This window comes from Magnolia sinica, chromosome 10 (genome assembly GCF_029962835.1).
Source record: "Magnolia sinica isolate HGM2019 chromosome 10, MsV1, whole genome shotgun sequence".
NCBI lineage: Eukaryota > Viridiplantae > Streptophyta > Magnoliopsida > Magnoliales > Magnoliaceae > Magnolia > Magnolia sinica.
The window spans coordinates 71789479-71806744 of record NC_080582.1 but is presented as its reverse complement, the minus strand read 5'-3'; the positions used below and the strand labels follow the sequence as shown (position 1 = coordinate 71806744).

Below are 17266 nucleotides of genomic sequence, written 5' to 3'. Positions count from 1 at the left end.
TCAACGGAGGATGGCATTGTCCATGACACTCCCACCAAACGAAGGACGCTCCACCAAAGATCTGAAGAGAAATGGCAATGGATGAAAAGATGGTTCACTGTTTCTTCCTCCTTTAGACATAGGAGAAACATTTGGGAGGACCATCCCTCTTTTTTTCAAGTTGTCGATAGTTAAGATTCTGTTCCTCCTGACGAGCCATCCAAAAGCCGCAACCTTCGAGGATACTCCTAGAACCAAAGCGCACCAGTGTGGCAACAAGTTGCTGGGTTTACTGAGGTCAGAAGAAGTCCATAGAAGGGCCTAAAACAAGTTCCATGATCTCCTTGTTAGCTGTCGTGCACTTCCCACTTTTCTCTACCTGCAACACTAAAATGCAACACCTCCTTCATCTGCATTATTACACCCTTTGGAACATTAGGGTAGTCCTTTATGTTGCAATAACCCCTTGCTGAATGCTCCTTTAACTGGGACACTTACCACTCATTGACAAGTTGATTACAATAATTACACATTGGTTCGTATCTATTCCCCTCAATTGGATGTTAGGCTGCATTTCTCCTCCCCACATTCTAGATTGCTTGCAGAATTGGAAATGACAATGAGAACGTTAGAATAACAACTAATATATACACACATATATTTGTATGTACACACACACACACACACACACAGAGAGAGAGAGAGAGAGAGAGAGAGAGAGAGAGAGAGAGAGAGAGAGACATCGTATGAATCGATATTTACAGATAATGATCGTGTGATAATTTTGATATCACAAAATATGGGCTAAAATCCTTTGAAATAATTACATTGTATTGTCAGTACATGCGGTAATATTGCCAATATTATCAACAATACGAGCGTTAATTCCCGCAAAATTCCAGCAAATAAAAGATCATAAAAACCAAAAAACCCATTTTCTTTCGAACTTTTTTAGGGGGATCTCTCCCTAGGGGCATTTAAATTAGTCCATTATGTGCTGAATTATTGCATTATTTCTTAAAATTAGTGCTTTCAAATCATATTTTATTAAAATTAGTGCTTTCAAATCATATTTTATTAATTAAACGTTTTTGTCTGACTTGCATAGTTTGGGGCCCTATACAATGGAAGCCTATTATGTATAGTTGTTTCTTTGTAATGTTTTGAGTCTTGAGTGTGTAAACATGTGTATTTTAACATCTCTTGTAGTTTCACTTAAAAATTATACCTTTTCCCCAATGTTTCCTTCATGCAGCGATACATTCCATGGTATCTGAAATGTATCGATGATATCGATACATGTTTCTGTATCCTAAGTTATCGGTGCATGTAACGATAAAAATACTCTGAACACTACTTGTGAAACATCAAAAGTATCAAACAATATTGTGTATTTACATAACATGACCCTTACCGTTATCGCGATATACCCCGGCCAATGCATTCAATATTATTGACGATGCTTGGTAATTTGTATTCCGGAATGGTTTTGTATCACTGACCCAACGAAACCAAAATATCAGCTGCGACTTGCAATACATAAAGCACTAAATCAAAGTACCTATCATTGATTTGGCTGAACTGAATGTAATGAAATGGGCAATAACATCAAATGTAGCTCTTTCTAGAGTCTCTTCTCCTGTTTTATGGTCTGATTTGTAAATTTCCTTTCCTGTTTTGTAATTCTTTAGGCTTTGGAACAATTTCGATAAAATCAGCATTGTTCCCAAAAAAAAAAAAAAAAATCATTTGGCCCTTAGTGTAAAGGAGTTTTGGGGTGAGCTTCCGTGACATCATTCATTGGGCCTTTGGTGCCAAAATTGAACTCTTAACTAATCTAGTGAAGTTTTGGGTTCTTCTGCAAGCCAAAAAAGAGAAAAGAAAGGGGGGAAAGGGAGAAGCAACCAGGTTTGGCCTTTAATGTGATCTCTATTGTTTAATCTTAGCTCTGGTGGTGGGAGCCTAACACATTTTGACCACAACCAATGATGTCGGATGGTCCAATCACCCAATGGGAGGCCACAAATTGGTCCCATTTGCTTGCTGATCAAAGGTCAGGCCAACCAATTTTAGATCAGGGCTAGATCATACCTATCTAAGTACTAAGGGTTTTGATCAAAGATCTAGCAAATCCAACCATCAAGGTTGAAGTTATGGATCACATATTGGTGATTCGGACCATATCAGGGTCTGGATTGTCCAGATCGTCGTTCAATGAAAGATTCAATTGTCCCATTTGAATATGGGACTGCATGCGATCGGATGGAACAAATTGACAGCCGGTAGGATTGTTGGACATGCCAAGTCCAACCACACCGTTCTTTAGGGCCTTACATGTAGAGGTGGGCATCGAGCTGAGTCGAGTCGAGGTGGGCCAAGCTTCGCTTGGCTTGTCCATGATGTACTCGAGTTCGGGCTCGAGCTCGAGCTTGGCCTCGAGCTCAACATTGAAGCTTGGTTTGTTTGCCAAAGCTGTCGAGTCGAGTTCGAGTCAAGCTAGTGGTTCGAGTTGAGTCGAGTTGAGCTCGAGCTTGTTGGGTGAGAGAGTAATGGATTCTGTTCTTGATCCTCCTTCATTGATGAAAAATTCAAAAATCTTAAGAGAATCAAAACAAAACTCGATGAAAAAACCAAACAAAGCTTCAAATCGGATGAGGAAACCTGTAAGAATTGATCTGTTCGAGTTCGAGTCGAGTTCGAGCTTCGAGTCGAGTCGAAATGCCCCCCGGTCGAACTTGGCTTGAACTCAACTCAAGCTTCAAATAATTAGTTTGGCTCGGCTTGAATCGGCCATTCAAGCCGAGTCAATCCGAGCTGACTCGAGCCGAGTTGAGCGAGCTTTTCGAGCTAGCTTGACTCGTGAACAGCCCTACTTACATGCAAATCATATACACAAAGGAGGCTTGACCGTACACCCTCTATATGGTTGGTATTCAAATAAGTTAATTGTGTAGATATGGACTTTGTTAAAGTTGCTATTTACTAGCTTTCCTTATTTTATTACAAGTCTTTATTGGCTAAGCTTGGGTATGCTTAGGAAAAGAAAGATGGACTGACAGGATTAGCTTCTTGGTTTTTCTCATTAGTTATGTAACCAATAAGGGGGTGTTTGGCACATGGAATTAGATGGTATTAAATGAGATGGAATTGCTTTTTTTGCAATAAATGCACTTGTCCGTGGGTTGTCTCTTAATGCCATGGGAGTGAGCTATTCACTTTGGTGTTTGGATCATGTAGGATATAGGGCTTAGATACATGTTTTGATTCATGCAGTGTTTGGTTGTATATGGAAAACAACTACCAATCTCGAAAATTGTGTTTGATAACTACAATGAGAAGTAAGGTGGGGCTCACCTTGATGTTTGTGAGTAATCCACCCCATCCATCCATTTTGTGAGATCATTTTAGGACATGGTACCAGAAGTCAAGCAGATCCAAAACTCAAGTGGGCCATACAAGAGGAAAGAGTGGGAAATAATTTCCTACCATTGAAACCTTCCCGAGCTCTACCTTGATGTTTATATGTCATCCCAACCGTTTATAAGTTCATTCCTGCCGGGATGAACTGACAACATAGAAAACTTTATCATGATACAAAACTTTTGCGGGCATATGAATGTTTCAATGGTGGTCACTCTATCCCCACTATTTTCTCGTGTGGCCCACTTGAGTTTTAAATCTACCTCATTTGTGGTCGCTTACCCTAAAATGATCTTATAAAACAAATGGATGGGTGGATTCCTCACAAATATCAAGGTGGGCCCCACCTCCCTTCCTAGCGTAAGAACTTCTTAAATCATGCTTTTAGGAGGAAATCCCATGGATTTTGCAAATCCTAGTTGAACTGGGGAAAGCCCTTCCTACTCCGTGCATAGGATCCAATGTTGGAAACCTATGGTGAACCAAACAGGGATGATATTTCAAACCAAGGGATTTAAAGTTCCATCCCACTTAATACCACCTAATTCCATGCACCAAACACCTCCTAAGGCTTTGTTTGTGGTTTTTTATATTCATTAAATAGGGTTATATAGCCATACTATGGTTTTGTATGGACCATTATGATTGGAATCCTGTTGGATTGTGCGCCCACAAGTTTGAGTACAGGTGGTTGGATAAGTAGAACATCTGGTTTTTCTTTTTAGAGTGTCAAAATGAGAATTATTTTACTGTCCACGTTTTTCTTATTTCGAAATCAGAACTCTATTGTTGCCTTTGATATCAATCTGAATGCTTATTTACTTTGCAAGCTCTTACAAGAGATGGGATTTCAGAGCAACTAGTAACTGAACATCTCATTGGGTTGGTTGTTTTCCGCCTCAACAAAGATGTATGTAGGCTTGTTTCTGAGGTTCTTCTTTTAATGAAGTTCTCTATTCCTGGAACTGAGAAATTGTGGCCGGTACATCTTTGGCTTGCATGATATAAGCACCATTTCCTGAGTTTGTGGATTTCAACGAGTCAATGACAAGATTATGGTTTTATATATCGAGTGAGTTTGATTTTAGAGGTTTTGGGTAATCGTCTCGTGATGTTTTTGTCATGTGTATCTCAAAATAGTGGCATTCCAGATGACTAGAATTAATGACCGAATGCTACTGAAATCCCATCACAATGAACTAGCAAATATGGCTTGCATTACTGTAGCTTTAAGCCCTTTACTCTATGACATAGATTGGGATAGCTTTCTTGGAGCTATCCAGAGCTATGTTACCCAGATACTTCAAAGTAGCTGATGGATGGGTCAGATATCCAGAGCTATGATACCCAGATACTTCAAATAGGTGATGGATGGGTCGGATGTCCAGAGCTATGATACCCAGATACTTCAAAATAGGTGATGGATGGGTCAGATGTGATCAACACACCACGTTGGGCCCCACACACACGGAGAAAAGAAAACATTTCACTGATCTTTTGGTGAAACAGTGGAATCGTTTTCTTGTGATCGATTCACCCGAAAATAAATAAATAAATACATTTTCTTGTGATGTGAAATGTATTGGTGGGGTCTCCCTGCTATTTTGTGCAGCCAACTACTCGAGCATGTCCCTCCATCTGTGCGTGTGTGAACGAGCATGTGTTCAGTGGTATTTCTAACAAATGCCCCCGATGACCCTCCCTTGTTTGCATGCCCACCCTTAGGGCATGCTTGTGTGAGTTGGGCTGTGGATTAGAGCCAGGTGGGATTCTATTGGCATACGAGTATCATCATTAGGGCATGTTTGGATACATGGTTTCCATTTGGATTCTGTGTATAACATAATAATTACCTAATGGTAATTTCCTTGATCATTGTTGAAAATAAGATTCCAAAAATGGATCCAAATATAACCTAACTGTCTTGTCAGTGGAAAACATTTTCCAATTTTCCACATGGATTCCATATATCCAAGCACACCCTTAATGTTCAATATAAATCTAAAGCTAGGTCTAGGTTTTGGGCAATAGTCGTTAGCTTTTTCCAACATTGCAAATCTCAAGATTCAAGGTGATCATTATCTCATGAATTGGAGTTTTCCTCTTGCAAAACGAACATGAATCCATTTTTCAATGGTACCAATGGAAACCAATGAAATTAATCAAGAAGTGCCTGTTTGGATAGGGTGAAAATAGTTTTTACATATGAAAATGAAGAAAAAAAGAAGAAGGGTTTCATTGATTGGATGGTTACACCTGATTGGGAATGAAAACCACCCAGTAAATGTGTTTTCCTTTCTACCTGTGAAAAGGAAAATGCTTGCGTACCTTGAGTAGGTTTCTACCGTTTTCACTTTCTCTGACATGGGGAACACAACTTAATGCATGAAATCCATCATCCATCAAATTACCCCTTTTTTGGCCTTGATCCCAAAAATTAGGCTGATTCAACACTCAGGTGAGCCACTCCTTAAAATTATACATAAAATCTCTTGATTCACATGGTATGGCCCTCCTGAGTTTTGAAATATTGTGGTTTTTATGGTATTTCTTTCATCCTGACGAGGGCACATCAGATGAATGGGTTGGATGGCATATAAATATGGTTGTTGTGGAATACCATAAAATTTCCACACTCTTACATGCTAATCCAAACAAATGAAATGGATGATGGTAGGGAAATGGAGGGGAAGTAATTTTACCGAGGGAATCCATTTTCACCTCTTGGATTCACCCTATATCCAACCGGGTAGTAAATGATCGTTACAGTTTCCACTTTTTTCCTTTCTTTTCCTGCATATCAAACAATCCCTTAAGTAGGACACGCAGACTTAAATTGTGAAATGTCGGACCCTTATTTACTTTCTTTTTCTTCCTACTGAATTCATCCATTGGGGAATGGCTGATTGAATTTTATTATAGGTCAATGCATCAATGTTTTTCCTGTTCCATTTGTATCTTATATGGTGGTTTAGATGTCGGATTCACTTTTCCCAATAAACTGTTCATCTAAAGGAGCCATGTTTTCAGAGTCTGGGTCTCTCCCTAGTAAATTCCCTTTTCTTTTCCCATTCTGTACTGATCTCTGGTTTGTTATCTAGTTGTTCCTACATCCTATCACGTCGTTGTACATGAACTGATAAACACCCTGAATCTTCCCTGTAACTTCAGGTGGGCACAAGGAACAGCACGTGAGAGATACTCTCACACAAGTGGTGACCATAAAAATGATATCATCCCAAGCCAAAGTGCTCGAAACAGATCTGAGGTTCGCCAAAGTGAAAAATCAGGGGACAGCATTGACGGCAAAGATACACCAGAAGCATCATCCCCTGCTGCAGTGGAGGCTGTGAGGGATCCGAGCCTTGAGCAGAAAGATGACATGCATGACGATGAGCAGCTTGCTTTGGCTGACAGTGTTGAAGGGGAGGAAATGGGTTCAGATATGGGAATTCCAAGTGAGACGCTTGCAGATGATAGCACGCTTCATACTGTTAAGAAACAAAAATTAAGTTCTCGAGTTGAACAACCGGCAGTTCTAGATGTTGGCAATGAAGATGATTTAAGGACCACACTCAGTGATAACAGCAAAGCAAAATCAGGAAGCAGCAGGGATTATCAGAAGAGGCATGATGGTGGAGAGGAAGAAGTGATGCAAGATGGGCGGTCAAGACGAATAGTAGATGATAAAAGGCGCCATGAAGAAGATGAATCTGTTCATCGTAGGAGAGAGGATTATAGCCGAGGCAGCAGACATGAGATGGACCGAAGCCGCATGGTCACAAAAGGAAGGGAAGATCCGTATAACTCCTATCCTTATAGAGATTGGGATTCTGGATCATCTCATTATGCACGTGCAAGGACTGATGGTTTTGAAAGGGCAAAGGAGAGGGATAATTCGGTTGGAGCTTGGCAAAGGAGAGATGAGGATGCACATGGTAGACGGGTGAAAGATGACGACATAAGGAGGCGGGAGCGTGTTGAAGAAACGGGATCAAGGCACAGGAAGCTTAACGAAAATGACAGGAATGACAAGGACGAGCATCCACATTCGAGGAAACGGGTGGATGATGGTGATTGGAGAGGTCGGCATGATAAAGATGGAGGGCCAAGACCGAGGGAAAGAGATGATGTTTTGATTGGCAGACACGAAATCTTGAACGATCCCCATAAAAGAAGGAAAGAGGAAGAGCTTCCAAGGAGAGAGCATGTTGACAAGGAAGACACCTTGCATGGGTACAGATCTAGAGAAGATAGCAGCCGAAGAAAGCGGGAAAGGGATGATGGTCTAGACCAAAGGAGGAGGGAGGACCAGGCAAGGGCAAGAGATAAGCCTGACGATCACCATTCTGTTAGGCACAGAGATGAAAACTGGCGTCTGAGGGAGAGGGAAGATAGGCATAGGCTCAAACAACCTCATGAAGATACACAAACGAACAGAGACAGAGAAGAAGGGCGAGGTGCAACAAGGAGTGGGCGAGCTTCAGATGATAAACAATGGGCTGGTAATGCGAGGGCTAAAGATGAGTCAAAAGGTTTAGGTTCTGAGAAAGACTATCAACTTAAAGATAAACGGCGGCAGAGTGAGCAACCCAAGAGAAGAGATCGGGTGGATGAAGAAACTTCTTCACAACATAGGGGACGCGATGATGCTTATTCACGTGAGAATCAATTTGGTAATGAGGAGAGAAACCCAAGGCATGAAAGATCAAGCACGCAAAATGATCGTTCTGTAAGCACTTCTGATAACCAACGGTTAAGCAAGGAGAGACACAAGGACAATATAAGGAAGAGTAAAGAATCTGACGGGGGTGATCAAAGTACTTTGTTACCCAGCAAGAGAAAGCATGATGACCACAGCACCCACCGGAATGAAAAGGTATGGCTGGTACCTGATACTCAAATGGAAATTTCTGTTGAAATTAGGTGAGCCTCCCTAAAAGCAGAAGAGTATAAAACAACAAGAAAAGGCAGATCTACACATTAACGATGAAACATCTTACAAATCTTTGAAACCTAATTTGCATGAGTATGGGTAGGAGTGTTGGAATCCGTCACTTATGTGGAGTATCCGATTGGCGAAGGGAAAAAAAACATGTCTATAGGCTCGGCTGGAAAACATTAAGCAGTTCTAAGCAGTTAATGTTACAATATAGTCCTTGGGTTACAATTGGTTCTAGAATGGGGGCTTTAATTGGTTATAGAAATGTAATGTCACAATCTTCATACAAAACATTATATTGCTACATACAAGTTTATGTGATGTGAATTTAGATAAACCTTAATGACAATATCCAATTATTAAGATCCGTGCAATCCAACATGGGAAGAACTTTGCTCTTAGAGCAATCAATCCATGCAACACTGAAAACATGTGGCAGAAGATGCTGTGCGGTTTCTTTTGTGTTATTATGAGGGAAGGTTTTTCTTTCACTATATATTCAGTTGTAAAGTTAGCCTCTTCTCCATGGGATGATTATTTATGAGTGAGATGGCATTTCCTTTGACATGTTAATAATCAAATTACGATTGTTATGAGTATGGTTTATAAATCTTAAGCATTTTAGATGATAACCTTGTCACTGAATTTTTGTAAGTCTTAAAATTACAGGGACAAGTGAACAATGTATTTCCTAAAATATTTGCAATTGCTTCTTGATGGTTGAGTTGGTCTTATACCTAATGCAACTAGATCAAGGAAGAAACTAATTGCTGTAAGATTCAGCGTACCAAACTAAAAGTTCGAAGGACAGAAGAGAAAGATGCAATGATTGTGAGCAAGCTCAACAGTCCTCTAGTCTTATACTAGAGATAACTACGTCCCCCTCTCAAACACTTTATCGTAGAGAAATAAGAGAAATTGCTCAAAGAAAATATCATTCAACTGTGCTTTATTTCATAGGGTCTATGCCTTATCTATAATGAGTGCTAACAAGATTTCCTCTTTTAGATAATCTCCAGCTTAATCTAAGGAATCTAAAATTAGGATCCCTTGCTAGCTAGGATCTCGAAAATAGAAACCCTTAAGCAAGAAACTCTAAGAAATAGATATTTTCCTAACTTGGGAATATGAAAGAAAGGAAATTAGGAAGAAGCTAAAAAAGGAACCCCCCCCGGTTCTCCCGTGCTCTTGCCTTTATAATGTTGAAGATAGACTGTAAAGTCTTCCACATTGAAAATTGGGCTAATCTTCATTTTCGATGGAAGCTCGAGCTTTCTATAAGAGCATGCTGGAAACATCTTAGGTGTGAGCCACACCATGACCCTATCTCCTTCTTGAAATTGCACAAAATGTTGTTGAACATTTACATTTCTCTTTTATTTTTCATTACCATGGATGATCTTTTGCCTGACTTCCTCATTTATTCCTTAATATGTTGTGCAAAAGCTTTGGCCTCTTGGCTTGATCGAGTCGCAATAGGAAGTGGGACTTAATCGATAAGTTGTTGAGGTCGCTTGCCCGTTGCAATTTCGAAGGGAGTCCTGTATTACGGTTCAAAGAACTATTATAGGCAAACTCATCTTGTGGTAACACGATGTCCTGTGAACCGATGTGATGCCCAAGTAAACATTGAAGCAAATTCCCATGACTGCAATTGACGACCACAGTTTGCCCATCTGTTTCTGGTTGATAAGCACTTGAGAACTTCTAGTTCCCATCTTAGATCACAAGGCGCACCAAAAATAGCTCATAAACTTGACATCACGATTTGATACAATTGTTTTGGGAACACCATGTAGATGTCCATCTCTTTGAAGAAAACATAAGCAATGTGTAAGGTGTCCGATGTCTTCATATAAGGGATGAAATGGGCCATCTAAGAAAACCCGTCAACCACAACATAAATAGAGTTATAGCCACGTTGAGTCTTAGGCAATCTCAGGACGAAATCCATGTTGATGTCTTTCCGTGGAGCATCTGGCACAATCAGTGGAGTATAAAGACCAGCATTCTGCTTGCTACCTTTTTCTAGTTTGCAATGATTCCGGCATCTTTCTTCAAATTCGGCCAATAGAAACGGTCATCAACTAAGGCTGTTGTTTTGTTGATGCCAAAGTGACCATTGAGGCCACTCAAATGAAGGTCTCATATAACAAGCTATCACAATGAATTTTTAAGAAGACACAACTTCATATCATTGAATAAGTACCCATTGTGCAAGCTGTATTGTGGGTACTATGTTTGAGTTGGCAAAGAGTGTTGAAAATTCCCTCCCAAAATCATCATCTTCCACATTGTCTCGTTTAATTTTCTCAAACCCAACAATGGAGGCTAATAAGGTAGACAATAGATGTGATTTTCAGCTGAGGGTATCTGCTACCTTATTTTCTACATCGGCCCATTGTTTCAAGTTGAATGTAAACTCTTGAAGATAAGCACTTCACTTAGCATGCCTTGCGCTCAACTTCTTTTGAGAATCCAAATATTGCAACTCATGATTAGAATAGAGCACAAACTCCCAATGAATGAGGTAATGACACAGATATTTCTAAGCCTGTACAACTACGTAAAACTTCACTTTGTATGTTGAATACTTCTTCCCTGCCTCATTGAGTTTTTGGCTAAATAGGGCCATTGGATGTCCATAAGACTGAGGACACCTCCTGTGCCTATAATCATCACAGGCAACTTTGAACATCTTTTCAAAATTAGGAAGTCGGAGAATTGGAGTTTTCGTCATTTTTTGCTTGATTTCTTGAAATGCTCTTGTCGCTGCTTTGGCCTACTCAAATGGAATTGCCTTCATACATTCAATAATTGGCGTTGTTACGAAACTAAAGTTCTAGGTAAACCTTCGATAAAACGGCGTTGACTCATGAAAACTGCGAATCTCATGAATCTTTGTGGGGGTAGGCTAGTCGACAATAGCCCTTATCTTTTCAGGATCAACCCGCACACTTTTTATTGAAACAACGAACCCTAGAAAGACCATGCTGGAACTCATGGATATACGCTTCTTTAAATTAATGTAGAGTTTCTCATGGCGCAATATTCTCATCACCTGGTGAAGATAAACCAAATAATTCTCATGAATTGCTATAGATGAGGATGTCGTCAAAGTAAACAATGACAAACTTGCCCATGAATGGTCGTAGAGTTAGCGTCATAACCCACATGAACGTGCTAGGTGCGTTTGTCAAGCCGAAATGCATAACTAGCCATTCAGACAAATCCGTCTTTTGTCCTAAAAGCGGTTTTCCATTCATCTCCAATATGAATTCTTATCTGGTAGTACCCACTTCGCAAATTGATTTTTGGAAAGATTGTAGCATCTGCCATCATGTCCAACATGCTATCTAGTCGTGAAATGGGAAAACTGTACTTTACAGTTATCTTGTTGATGGCGCGATTGTCAACACATATCTACTAATTGCCATCCTTTGGTGTCAATAATGGCAACACATCACACGGGCAGGGGGTATTACGAATGAAACTCTTGGCTATCAATTCCTCTACTTGTCGATGAAGCTTTGCATGCTATGTTGGATTCATTCAATATGTTGGAAGATTTGGTAATGACGCTTTGGGTACCCACATCAATTGCGTGTTGAATTTTGTGCATGGGTGGAAGCTCACTCAATAATTCATTAGGGACTAAATCCTAAAATTGGGATGGAATGTCTTGAATGCTAGGTGGTATGTTAGGTGGTTGGACAACATCCCTAGTTGAACGGATTTTGCATCCTACTCGAGCATACATGACCCCTCTTTCCCAACTTTCCTCCATAAATTGGGCCATACTCAACACTGGAAGTTAACGTTGTCTCTTTGGGGTCGTCGTCCTTCATATGGTTGAGAGTAATGGGCTTTCTTTTGTATATAAAGTTGTACGTGCTCTTGCGACCCTCATGAGTCACATCTCTGTTGCATATTCACAGGCGCCCCAGTAATATGTGTGATTTTCATTGGAATGATGTCACACCAAAATGATTCTTCGTAACAACTTGGAGAGAAGTTCTCTAAGTACCACCTGGTCACGGGGATGAACGTGTCATTCACACATACAATCTTATATGGCTCGAAATACTTATGAGGTTTCAGCTTCAACTTGTCCACCATGCCTTGTGAAGCTACAATTATATTGCTGCCTCCATCAATTATGACCTTGATAGCCTTTTCACCACATGATACTTGTATATAGAAGATATTGGTTCTTAACTAGTCTTCTTGGGCCTCCTCTTTTGGTGTCGTTGGAATCCTCTTGACCATCAACGATAACTTGTTTTCCTTAAGGCCATCTATGCCTTCCTTTGGTTCTTGATCATCATCTTTTGGGTAATTTGATATTTCATCTTCCACTTGGTCAACAACAAAGTTCTCTTTGTACCATTCACCCTCTTGTTCCTTGCAAAACTGGAGATTGCAAAAGATACTGATGCAAACCCGAAAGGGAAAACAAATAAATCAATAAGAAAAGAAAGAGATTGTGGGAAAGATCCAACAATCCTCTATCCGAATGCTAGAGATCACAAATGCAAGACTATAAGCAAGCTCAACAGTCCTCTAGTCTAGAACTAGAGACCACGTTCCCTCCCTTCAACAGGCACTGTAGAGAAAAGAAGAAAATTTCATAAAGAGAGTATTGATCAACTTGTGTTATTCCATAGGACATAGGTCCTATTTATAATCAACCTTACAATCTGTAATAAAAGATATGAAGTCTAAAAATATATGAAATAGGAAAGTACCTACAAAGCATTCTATAATTAAGAAAATGCCTAAAATAAGAAGATACTTGGATAAGAAAATATTTAAAATTATTCCCTGCCTGATCTCCTAAATTAGAGATTTGAAAAAGTTGAAAGTGATGATGGCTAAAAAAGGAAGGTGGTCCTTTTCTTGTACACACATGCAGAGCATGCACGTGTGGGATGTGGGACGATTGCATCAGATACTCTGTCACATAATGTATATGACCACCACACTCAAAACAAGTGTTGGTCGACTTCCCCTAAGTTATCGTAATAGACTTTCCCTTTGTGTCACCGCTTTGGGAGAGAGGATTAGAGGTAGAGTTCTGTCTAGTTTTGTAATCCCAAGTAAAATTATTGTGGGGCATGATTGGTTGCAAACGCATTGTGGAGCCACTAATAGTATTGCAGGTTGATGACTTCTGCATTTCTGAGCAGTCTAGCTCCCGACATGAGGGCTACTGCATCCTTTCAAATCATGCTCCTGCACTTTCTGAGCTGTCTAGTATGTTTCATCCACACTATTTAGCCAAACAGTCTCCAGTTCTTATTGAATATCGAACCATAGTTGATTGCAATAATACATCAATTGTTGCTTCTTGGTCTCCGTTAGGTGGTAGCAAATAACATAGTCGTAATAATGTTGTGTATTCTTCCATAATCAGATTGTCTTGCCCCAGAATGAGGAGCTCATGGAAAGAAATCTCATAATCTAGCTTGCAGAAACCTTTGCTTCTATCTCACCGTTATTTCCTCCCAATTTCTTATGGGAGGAAAGCCACACCACTGCAAGTCTTCTTCGATAGCATACCACAAGTCTTGAGCTGTGCACTTAAGTTTCAAGGTGGCAAAACGTAGCTTGATGACTTCTTCCATTTCGTACCAATGAAAATACCACTCCATTGACTTTATCAAGTCATTGAACACCTTGGATCCAGATTACCATCGTAATCTGGAATCTCAATCTTGACATGCTTAGCTAGAACAACATTGCGAACGCTCTGCCCTCCTTTAGGATATTTTGGATAGTCCTATCGGATGTTGTTCATTCCTCTTGTTCCCAGTTGCACATAGCGATGTTGTTGGATCCTGTAGTTAGGCTCATACTCTTACTTTGCCAAAATCGCTATTTTGACTAAGATGCCTTGGGTAAACATTCCCAGATTCTAAGTCACCATAGCGTGTGTGCGTGTGTGGAAGCCTTAACAAGCTTAACACTATCTCAACCCCTATCCCCATGCCCATATTTGCTGATATTACTTTCCTCTAGAGTGCATCTTGCTAATCTCTGAACCACCGGATCTGTTAATCTTACCCAGAATTCAGATGGTGAAATATAAATGATCAAGGCTAATACCTTTATTAGGACAAGTCTCACTGGCCTTCTTCAGGGTTCGCTTTGTCAAATTGGTTCCTATTGTGGGGGTTCTCATGTAAAAAGTATTGATAAACAATAAGAAGAGGAAGTTTTGATGCCATCTTTTTACCTTTTGAATCCGGGGTTTAATGACAATACCATATTTTGCCTGTTGTAAGATAAATTCTGAGTGTAATTGCTATCCCCTGAAAGTTCTGACCTTGAATTTTGATGGTCCATTCTATCTTTTTGAGTAAATATAGTAATGATGCAAAAGGACCTGTAGGTTGTCTTGATGCGCCACTTCTAATCTATGGCTTGGTGGTGATCCAGACTCTTGATCTGATGGGCATAAGTTCTTCGGAAGGGCGGGTGTATCTGACACTAAATCTCTGATGTTCCAGGACCTCTATAATTCCTATATCCGGTTTTGGGTTGTACTCTCTTTAGTGGGAGCTGTCAACTGTTTATCACAAGTATATTCCAAATGAAGCAAGTTCATCAGATTATAAAATGGGCCACGGACTAGAACCTCGTTTCAGATTTTGCTTATAAATGTTTACCTTGTTCAGGTTATCACTAAAAGCAAGGGCGAACAAGAAAGTGGTAATGTGTTGATGACGGGTCACACCGACTCTCGTGACCGTAGCCAATCACGGTCTTCATCTGCTGCTCCTAGGAAGATTCATCACCATCATCATGAGCAGCACGAGGCTCAGCGCCACTCTTCCAGAAAGCATGGGGAAGATGCGGCCTCAGATGATGAGCTGCTATTGGACTCGAGAAGGGGCCGGTCGAAATTGGAACGTTGGACAAGCCACAAAGACCAGGACACCAATACAAATGCTCTATCACCATCATCTTCATCGAAGGGTAAGGAGACTGGTGGAAGGAACCATAATAGCAGATCTTCCTTAGCCAGCGAACAAGCTGATGATGGATCCACCAAGATAGGTGGGCCCGTTGATGACCAACATCCATCTGGTGTTGAAAAAAATGCTGGTGATTTGGAGCCTAAGGATACTGAAATGGCAACTGGAGCAGATGGTCAGCATGTCGACTCGGAGAGGGTTGGAGATGATCGCCACCTGGACACTGTTGCAAAGCTTAAGAAGCGAAGTGAGCGTTTCAAGCTACCCATGCCTAGTGAGAAGGACAGCCCCGTGAACAGGAAGGTGGTGGATAACGAGCCGGTGCCAGCCCAGACTGAAGCCACCATTGATGCAGAGATCAAACAAGAACGACCCGCTCGGAAGCGGAGGTGGGTTGGTAGCTGAGTCAAAAGGTTAGGAACAAAAGATTTTTATGGGTTGTTTTTGCTTTTGTAATTATGGGTCTTTGGGCTCATGTTTTGCTCAGCCCATAGTTACCTAAACTCCGACGGTTATCATCTTTTCACCTTCTAGAATGCGTTTCCAAGCTTTTTGAGAGGGGCATTCTAATCAGACAGTCGTCTGGAGTACTGTGGGGCCAACCATGCAGCGTCGCGGTGGTTTACTTTCCCATTCACATGCTGCGATTTATGTTATTCTCCAATGTATGTATACTTGAAAATGTAACACTGGAAACAGTCCCCATAGTGGCCCGTAAAACTGAATTTCTACTTTAGAATAGCGGCATGCATGTTGTATCACGCAGGTTATGCAGGGCGGCCTTTTTTCCATTGCCATGCATGAGGTTCCAGGAAGAGTTATTTACAGAGCGCAGCTTGTAAGAAGGCTACAGTCAAAGACAGGGTTCTGAAGAGCCCTACTGTATGCAGTAGCCATGGCTTTCGTTGTTTACCAGACTGCCAAGCGAGACAAGCCTCCCTATCATCTGCTTTGGGTTGGAAGTTCAGGAATCGAAAAGGAAGATCAAGAGGCTGATGCAAGAAAAAGACAACAGCTATCTGCTCCAATGGCCCTCGAGAGTTAAACAGACAAGGCCTGTATTTACGAGATCTAATTCCTTTTTTCCTCTTTTGCTTTTTTATTTCATCTGTTTCCTTTACAAGATAAAGGCACGTCGTAGGGGAAACTCCTATACTAGAATAAGGTTGTTACGATGATCAAAGGAGAAATACAAGAGGATTAGAAATGTTCGGATGAGAACCATGAAATCTTTGCTTGAAAATATGAAACTGTGGCGAGTGCATTGGATGCCTTTGAGAACTCAATACTCCAATAATCTTCCAGGAATGTTAAAGAGAATGCAGGATGGGTGTTTGTAGTGTTCCGAGAAGCTACAGGGCTGTGATTTATTGGACGTAGGGGCCTTTCGTTTTGATTATTTGAAATGGAACCGAAGTTCACTTTGGGGAGGATGAGGTTTTCTTATTGGGGTGAATACTTTTGAGCCATTGATCATGAAAGGGGATTCGGGGAACGTCGTCTGATGGCAATTGAAGGAGCAATCCGAGCCATAGAAACTGCCTCGTCATTGGTAATCTGTGACTCACTAAGATGGAATGAGCAGGAGTTTTTTGTATGGGAAGTCTTCCCTAGCCCTGGATGTTTCTCCTTTAGCAATGGAATTTGTCAAGAAGGAAGGGAAGAAAGAAAACAAAGCTAGTGGACGCAAAGATATAGAAGCCCATCATGGCATGGTTTCTGCTGTGAGGATGTGTTTGGATGCACTCTCATATCTGATTTGAGGCGGATAATTTGGCCGGGTTATTCACTTTTTTAGCTGCATGTCCGGGGTGGCTGAAAATCAAAACTCATTTAGGCGGGGTTTCCTTTCTCACCTTTGGAATCGGATGAGGCCCTAATGTGGCGAGATTTGATTGGGGCACCTGTTGTGCTCCAACCAATAAAATCTTGCCATGTCACTGCC

At 40.8% G+C, this 17266-nt stretch overlaps 1 protein-coding gene across 2 annotated transcripts in view; it reads left to right on the top strand.

Moving 5' to 3' along the window:
- Positions 1-16542, top strand: part of LOC131216962 (FIP1[V]-like protein) — a 33755-nt gene extending 17213 nt beyond the window's left edge. Inside the window, exons 8-9 of one of the 2 annotated variants that reach the window (XM_058211609.1) lie at positions 6571-8278; positions 15022-16542. In XM_058211609.1, the coding sequence (XP_058067592.1) occupies positions 6571-8278; positions 15022-15726 (2413 nt within the window). In that variant the 3' untranslated portion in view covers positions 15727-16542. Of the gene's footprint in view, positions 1-6570; positions 8279-14782; positions 14996-15021 lie in introns of those variants that run through there. The other variant, XM_058211610.1, reaches the window with a different exon arrangement.
- Positions 16543-17266: the final 724 nt, after the last annotated feature.